Source organism: Eimeria tenella, genomic scaffold (assembly GCF_000499545.2).
Source record: "Eimeria tenella Houghton genomic scaffold, Eth_scaff435, whole genome shotgun sequence".
Lineage (NCBI taxonomy): Eukaryota > Apicomplexa > Conoidasida > Eucoccidiorida > Eimeriidae > Eimeria > Eimeria tenella.
In genome coordinates, this window is record NW_013545272.1 from 1 (window position 1) to 7,948 (window position 7,948).

A 7,948-nucleotide genomic window follows, 5' to 3' on the forward strand; every position below is an offset into this window, starting at 1 on the left:
CCCCGCCCCCGCCACCGCCGCCGCCGCTGCTGCTGCTGCTGCTGCTGCTGCTGCTGCGTCTGCAGCTGGCGTCGTCGCAGCAGCAAGGCACGGAGACAGTCTCCTCCAGCAAACACGCCAGCCGCTCGTACAGCAGCGGCTGCTGCAGCGCGTCGACTTGGGCCCTGCGCTCCCAGGCGCGGAGTCTGCGGCAGTCGCCTGCAACAGTGCGTGGGCAGCTGCAGCAAGGTGCAGCAGCAGCAGCAAGGAGCGCGGAAGCTGCTGCTGCTGCGCTGCTGCGGCCCCCCGCAGCAGCAGCAGCCGCCCGCGAAGAAGAAGCAGCAAACGGCATGAAGAACGAACACGCCTGGTGAGCAGCCAGAGACGAAGACAGAGACATGCTGCCTCCCGAGCTCTTCGCAGACATCTTCTGCTGCTGCTGCTGCTGCTGCTGCTGCTGGTCAGGGCTGCGGCTCGCGCGGGCGCTGCTGCTGCTGCTGCGGGCAACGGAGAAGTCCGAAGCAGCAAGCCAACGCCCTGCTGCTGCAGCCCTACCTCCTGCAGCAGATTAGGGTTTAGGGTTTGGCGCTGAGGGTTTGGCGGCTAGGGCCGAGGGTTGAGGCTGCTTGTGGCTGCTTCGGGACTGCGAGGGTCACTCCCCAAAAATCAGCTTCCTGTGGCAGTCAGTCGCTGACTCAGCTGCTGCTGCTGCTGCTGCTGCTGCTGAAGACAGCGCGTCGTTGCTGCTGCTGCAGCGTCCAGTGTACATACGGCGCAGCACAGCAGGTCTCCCTCCCGTCAATGAATAGCCAAAGTGATCTACAAAATGAATCCGAGTTAAATTCATGCTTGAATTCACCAGCAGCAGCAGCTGCTGCTGCTGCAGCTGCTGCTGCTGCCGCTCCAGCAACCGCAGCAGCAGCAGCGCAGCTGCTGGTCACGCCGAGACAGCCCCAATCCTGGAGCTGCTAATGATCTTTTATACTTTTAATTAGTTGATCTTCAGAATTAAATCAAATCTAACAATTTATTTTCCTGCTGCTCTTGTGTCTCACGCGCCCGCCACTCGAAACCTCTCCCAAGCAGCAGCAGCAGCAGCAGCAGTAGCAGCACGTGGCAGTTCAGGCATCTTAGGCCCTTCCTTAAAACCGCGTTAAAAACTGCAAACCAGAAGCAGCTGCTGCTCTTCAAGACTTCGCTGCTGCTGCTGCTGCTGCTGCAGCACCGCACGGGCTGCCTGCCCAGTGAAGAGGGCTGGCGAGTCTCGGGGTGCAGCAGCTGCTTAAGAAGCAGCTTAACTTTTAATAAATAAATTAATAGTAAATTAATTAATAAATAAAATTTAAAACGCATGCAGCAGCAAGTTGTCTCAAGATAAAATAAAGGCCGCAGGTCTCGAGCCCAGCCTGCGACTCCGCAAACAGAGGGGGCCCCCCAACACCAATGGGGGCCCCCAGCAGCAATCGGAGCCCCCCAACGGTAATGGGGGCCCCCACTGTTTCTTCCTGCAGCGGGCTTGCTGCATCTGTAAATACTTAGAGGGCCCCTACTGCCCAATCGCTACCTGCAGCAGCAGCTGCAGCAGCAGCAGCTGCAGCAGCTGCAGCTGCAGCAGCTGCAACAGCAGCAGCTGCTACTGCTTCTGCTAGCCTGCTGCTGCTACCAGTGGCTGCCGCAGCTGCTGTAGCCCTCCCGCCAAAGCTCTATACATCTCCCCCCGTTTCCAGGGCCTCCTCTGTAAAACCTATCCAAACAAAAGGGGCCCCCTTGGGAGCCCCTGGGGCCCCCCTGGGGCCCCCTGGGGCCCCCCTGGGGTCCCCCCGGGGCCCCCTGGCCCCTGGGGTGCCCCTTAGGCCCTCTCTAGGGGCCCCCCTAGGGCCTCCTCTAGGGGGGCCCCTCGGGCCTCTGGGGGGCCCCAAGGGGGCCCCCCGGGGCCCCCTGGGGGCCCCCAGGGGGCCCCCTGGGGGCCCCTAATTGAGGTGCTGTGGCCTCAGTTTTTGTGCACGACGAAATCGAATTCGAGTCCGTAGACGCCGACGCTTTGGTTTGCGGCCTGCGAAGCGTACACACACGTTGTGCAGCTGCTGCTGCTGTGCTGCTGCTGCTGCTGCTGCTGTGCTGCTGCTGCTGCTGCTGCTGCAGTCTGGAAGCAAATACCTCGTCAAAGTCCGCCCAGTCCTCAGCAATGTCTGCTTCTTCAAAAACACTTTTGGGGCCTTTTATGGCGCAGCCAGTTGTGGGGGTCCAGCGGGTGGGCTCCACGCTGTACGTACACCGCAGCAGCAGCAGCAGCAGCAAACTGAAACGCCAGTTTGTTTCATTTCTTTTGAACTTCAAATCTTTAAGACTTAGAAATCAGCAGAAGATTGAGCTGCTGCTGCTGCGCTGCTGCTGCTGCGCTGCTGCTGCTGCTGCGCTGCTGCTGCAGCAGAAAGCTGACCCGCGGCATTCGAAAGAGATGATGGGCACGAACTGTCCGCTGTCTGCTGCTGTGTAGGGCCTCGTAACTCCCTTAACCTGCAGCAGCAGCAGCAGCAGCAGCGAGCAGCAGCAGCAGCAGCAGCAGAGACCAGCAGCAGCAGCAAGAGGCAAATGAAGCAGATGAAGAGGGTCGGAGAAGAGCAGCCAGGGGATACTCCTTGCTCGCGTGCAGCAGATAGTCTCTCTACAGGCCTCAAACCCTAAACCCTAAACCCTAAACCCTAAACCCTAAACCCTCACATGTTCTACGTTGATTGTCGCCGCATGTTTGCTGCCGCCGAAACGAATGACCAAGTTGGCTGTCCTGCAGCAGCAGCAGCAGCAGCAGCAGCAGCAGCAGCAGGAGCGTCCCGGCCACCGGGGAGCAGCAAAAGAGAACTTTAAAAGCCCAGTTCAAGCAGCAGCAGCAGCAAACCAAATAAACCAAAACCCTTATTTGCTGCTACCCGCGGCTGCCAGGAATCTCCAAAACTTCTGCAGCAGAAAGAGTCACTCCTTTCTTTTCTTCTGTCCCTCCCGCCTGCGTCACTGCGCAAACAAAAAGCCTCACACCCACAAACTGGGTCCTGGGTACCCCAGGGGGCCCCCGGGGGCCCCCGGGGGGCCCCCCGGGTACTGGGGGCCCCCCTGGGGGCCCCCAGCACCCTTGGGGACCCCTAAGACCCGTCGGGGCCTCCAGAGACTTGGGGAGGCCCTTGGGGCCCCCTTGAGGCTCCTTAAAACCCCTTGGGGCCCCTTGAGGCCCCCTAGGATCCCTAGGGGCCCCTTAAAACCCCTTGGGGCCCCTTGGGGCCCCAAGGGGGGCCCCTGAAGAGTGTGGGGCCCCTGTGGCAGTCTCGAGGGCCTGTGAGAAGTGTGGGGTTTTAAAAAGAAGAAAAAGCTGCTGCTGCAGATGGGGCCCCCTGAGGTGTACAGACACCTGGCGCGGGAGGCCGGGTTTGCTGCAGCGGGCTGCTGGAGGTGACTGGGGGCAATTTTGCGTCAGTTTGAATTATTTTTGAGATTTATTTATTAATTTTATTAATTTTATTAATTTCACTTATTTTAAATTCAAAAAATTAAAAAAAGTGGAAAATGATTCAGTTCGAGAAAGAAAAGACCCACCGTCGATGTTCCAGGTGTAGTCCGCCGGGAACTCAATTGCCTCCACGTTCTCCAGGTCCGCCTTCATGCGCAGCAGCAGTCGCACCATCTTCACAATTTGCTGCTGCTGCTGCTGCTGCTGTTGCTGCTGCTGCTGCTGTTGCTGCTGCTGTTTTTCGTTTGCAGCAGTTGCTGCTGCTGCTGCTCGTGTTGCTACGCTGCTGCTGCTGTTCGTGTGCAGCTTCTGCCGATGCTGCAGCTGCCGTTGTCCTTGCTGCTGCTGCTGCTGCAGTTCCTGCTGCTGCTGTTGCTGCTGCTGCTGCTGCCTTTGGCGGCTGCAGACTGACGCGCCCTCCGCTGCTTGAGCTGTCTGTACACTTGAAGAGGGAATATCTGGAGGCAAAAGAAATAGTGAAATAAATTAAAACTTTAATTCCTTTTTTTAATTTTTGCTGCTGCGGCTGCTGCTGCGCTGCGCTGCAGCCCCCTGAGTTGTTTTGCATGCAGCAGCTTGGGGCTGTCAGGGCTGCAGTTCTTTTGCTGCAGGCCAAATAAAAGAAATAAAGAATAAAGAAACTTGAGGGTTTTCTTTTTGCTGCTGCTTGCTGCAACAACTGCTTTGCTGCGGCTTGCTGCTGCCGCGCGCAGGTCGCTGCTGCTGCTGCTGCTGCGGCGCCCGGAAATGGCCTCTGTTGCTGCAGCGCAGCAGAGCGGAGCAGCAGCATAACGTCTCCAGCAGTTTTCGCGCCTCCTCCTCCCCGCCGCCGCCGCCGCCGCCGCTGCTGCTGCTGCTGCTGCTGCTGCTGCTGCTGCTGCTGCTGCTATGGGGAGCGAGGCGGAGGCCGGGGACGCGGGCCGCCCCAGAGAAGCCTCGCCGGAAATTCGCTTTCGAAATTATGTCCCGAAGGACCCGAAGCTGCGGCAGTTTTGTTTGCCGCGGCCTTCAGTGGAGGAGTTGGAGAAGCAAATAGCCAAAGAGGCCCAGGAAGCAGTCCAAGCTGCCAAGGAGGAGGTGAGAAACTGCTGCTGCTGCTGCTGCTGCTGCTGCCACCCCGGACGGTACTTCAGGCTGGCTGCTGCGAAAACGCGGGCGAAAACGGCATTCTGCTGCTGCTGCTGCTGCCGCTGCTGCTGCGGCTTCTTGAGTCGCGCAGGGGCAGGGGAGCTGACTGCGCTGCACTGACACGGCTTGCGGAGCTTTTGCTTCTTTTAAAATGTTTCTAAAATACTTCTGAAATACTTTTGAAATAGTTTTAAAGTGCCTTTGAAGACCTATTTGAGTTTTATTTCCCGCGCGGCGGCGTGCTGCAGGACATTCTGTCGCAAGTGGTGCCGCGGCGGCCGAACTGGGACTTGAAACGCGATGTGGAACGAAAGATAACAATTCTTTCGAGAAGAACTGACAAGGCAATAGTGCAATTAATAAGGGAAAAGATCGAGCAGAACAAAAAGGCGAAAGAGCTGGCCAGCACGGAAGAGGTCGGGAAGAAAGATTTTGAAACTGCCACGGAACACCTCTCGAAAGAGGAAATTGAACTCGGCCAAACCGTCATGAACGCCATGAACGAAATGAACGAAATTGATGACTTCGATGACGAAGAAGACGCGTAGATTTAATGGAAAATTTGCATTCAAAAGCGCTTTCTTAGAGTGCCGCGTGCGCCGCAGTTTCAGGTGTACAGGCACCTCCGTTCACGTTTCGCGCGCCGGCAGGCGCAGGCGTCTGAAACGCCGCTGAACTTTCATTTATTTTGTTTTTATTTGCATTTTTGTTGAACTCCAAACAGAATGAGTCTCAAAGTTTTGCTTATCAGTTTGTTTCTGGGCGCTTTCCGCACGAAAGGCAGCCGGGCGCAAGAAGCCGGCTACGACAGGAAAGCGCTGCAGGTCTGCGCGATCTCGGAGAAACTTCCGCGAAACTTGAATAATAATTCTTTTTAGAGTCTCACGGAGTTTCGCCAACTCCACAGAAAGACAGTAGACGGCCGTTTGTGCGCCGCGGCCTTCGTGCAAGACGGCCGGACTTACACGGACTGCACGGCAGTGCGGAACCCCGAGGGCGTTTCGGGTGTGTTTCTCAAGCGGTTTCCTGCTGCTGCTGCTGCTGCTGTTGCTGCGGCTGCTGCTGCTGTTGCTGCTGCTGCGGCTGCTGCTGCTCGTGGCTCATGAACGAAACCCGCACAGGCCGGGAGTGGTGCTACGTAGAAGTTCAACTTTTGGGCAAAGGCGCCCGCGACTGGGACTACTGCCAAGGTGGGGGAGCCTGGGGCGCTTAGAAGCAGCACTTTCTGCTGCTGCTGCTGCTGCTGCTGCTGCTTAGCAGCAGCACTGTCATGAATTTTCGCTGCCAAAACTTCAGAAGTCATCAACTACGAGGCTGTGCGCGTGGCCTTTCGGTAACTCTGCAAAAGAGCTGCTGAGGAAGCTGCTGCTGCTGACTCTTTTTTCAGAGACATTGCAAGAAAGAAAACCGAAGAAATGAAGATCGCTGCTGCATTTTTTCGGGCCCAGGAAGAGTGAGAGCTGTCGATACACCCCAGCCCCGCTGCTGCACTCACCTGCTGCTGCTGCTGCTGCAGGCGGCTGCGGGCGACGCTGCGGAAGCACGAGCAGGTAAGTGGGATTTGCCGCAGCAGCAGCAGCGTTTGCTGCTGCAGCGCCACGCGCAGCTCTGCGTCGCAGCCTCTGCTGCTGCTGAGCGCATGCAAAGTGTTCAAGAAATTCTCGGGGGGGCCCCCAGGGCCCTCGAGGAGCTTCGGGGAGAACTTTCGAAGCTGCAGCTGCTGCAGGGGATGAGTTCGAACTTAGCAGCAGCAGCAGCAAGAGACGAGTCTGCTGGCAGCAGCAGCAGCAGCAAGCTTTCCTGCGGAGGTGAATTTGAATTTTCTTTTGAATTTTTGGCCAAGTCCCACTTTGCTGCCTGCAGCGCTGCGAGGGTACGAAGAGGAAGTAAGCCGGGTTCACCTTGCTGCTGCTGCTGCTGCTGCTGCTGCATGCAAGTTTGCTGCTGCAGCCAGGGCCCGACGGGCTGCGGGCCACGATCTACAGCAACGCAGCCTTCGGGGGGCCCCCCGCGGGCTTCCAGGACTTCCCCCTTATTGACTTCAAGGCCCAGGGACTGAACCCTTTTTGGGGGGCCCCCCAGGGGGCCCCCCTGGGGGCCCCCCTGGAAGCCTTTTCTGTTCGATGGGAGGGGTTTTTGCAAACTCAAGTTTCGGAAACTTTTCGAATTTTCACAGTTGCCGACTGCGGGGCCAGAGTCTTCCTGGAGGACTCTCCAATTCTGGTGGATCGCATGCCAATTCCCCAGCCAGCAGCAGCAGCAGCAGCAGCAGCAGCGGCGGAGCCGGAGAAGTTGCTGCTGCCGCTGCCGCCCGCTAGCTTCACCGGGGTCACCAAAGTATTTTCAAGTCCCCAGGTGAAGAAAGAGTTGTTATTTTATTCTGTTTTACTTTATTTTATTTTATTTTATTTTATTTTATTTCATTTTATTTTGGATTTACTTCATTTTTTATTTCAAAATGCTTTTCGAAACAGGAATTGAAAGCGGGACACAAATACCGACTCAAAGTTGAATACTTCCACCTCGCCTCCCACAAATTCAAAAACCCTGACTCTGTCCGACTTGAAACCCTAAACCCTAAACCCTAAACCCTAAACCCTAAACCCTGAACACCAGGCACTAAACCCTAGAGCCTGAACACAAAGCACAAAACCGTAAACCCCAAAGCTGGACACTTAGCGCCAAACTCTAAACGCAAAACCCTAACCGCTAAACCCTAAACCCTAATTCGTGGTTTCGCAGGCGCGCATGATGCTGGGGTGGACTTCTGCGACTGTGCCCGAGCAGCCAATCCCAGCAGCAAACTTTTTCCAAAGTGCTTCTCCGCCGCTGCTGAAGCTGGGGGGCCTCCCGGGGGGGCCCTTTGACTTGTAAGTGCATGCAGCAGCAGCCCGGGGGCCCCTCCTGCTGCAGCTGCAGCTGCTGTACCCTCAGGGCCTCCCTCGAAGATGGCCAGTTGGCCTTTTCAGATTCTTCTCAACACTTCCTTGCTGATGTTCCTGCATTATATCGCGGGCTGCTGCTGCTGAGGGCCCCCAGGGGGGGCCCCAGCCCTCCCCTCCGCTTCGAGGCCTCTGCCCAAAGTACCCTTTTTGTCGCCCTCCCCAGGGGAGCCCCGGGGCCCCCGGGGCCCCTGGGGGCCCCCGGGGCCCCGGGGGCCCCCGGCCCCGCACCTTTTCCCCACCCTGGCTTCCAACCCCTCAAGTTCGCACATGTGGATAATACCATCAGCGTCTACACCGCAGCTTCCAGAGAAGTAAGTACCCAAACGACCACTTGGGGGCCCCCTGGGGGCCCCCCGGGGGCCCCAGGGAGCCCCCAGGGGAGCCCCAAGGGAAGCCT

General features: G+C 57.6%; 3 protein-coding genes across 3 annotated transcripts; 2 read left to right on the plus strand and 1 right to left on the minus strand.

The window, feature by feature from the left end:
* Positions 1 to 1,969: 1,969 nt before the first annotated feature.
* Positions 1,970 to 3,652, minus strand: ETH_00004380 (uncharacterized protein; the record flags this gene model as incomplete). Its single annotated transcript, XM_013380038.1, has 6 exons — positions 1,970 to 2,032; positions 2,137 to 2,242; positions 2,420 to 2,496; positions 2,701 to 2,764; positions 2,907 to 2,988; positions 3,565 to 3,652. The coding sequence occupies 6 exons, from the start codon at positions 3,650 to 3,652 to the stop codon at positions 1,970 to 1,972; spliced, it is 480 nt and encodes a 159-aa protein (XP_013235492.1).
* Positions 3,653 to 4,366: 714 nt separating this feature from the next.
* Positions 4,367 to 5,154, plus strand: ETH_00004385 (uncharacterized protein; the record flags this gene model as incomplete). Its single annotated transcript, XM_013380039.1, has 2 exons — positions 4,367 to 4,555; positions 4,855 to 5,154. The coding sequence occupies 2 exons, from the start codon at positions 4,367 to 4,369 to the stop codon at positions 5,152 to 5,154; spliced, it is 489 nt and encodes a 162-aa protein (XP_013235493.1).
* Positions 5,155 to 5,331: 177 nt separating this feature from the next.
* Positions 5,332 to 7,480, plus strand: ETH_00004390 (uncharacterized protein; the record flags this gene model as incomplete). Its single annotated transcript, XM_013380040.1, has 6 exons — positions 5,332 to 5,430; positions 5,485 to 5,613; positions 5,994 to 6,059; positions 6,123 to 6,479; positions 6,557 to 6,961; positions 7,349 to 7,480. The coding sequence occupies 6 exons, from the start codon at positions 5,332 to 5,334 to the stop codon at positions 7,478 to 7,480; spliced, it is 1,188 nt and encodes a 395-aa protein (XP_013235494.1).
* Positions 7,481 to 7,948: the final 468 nt, after the last annotated feature.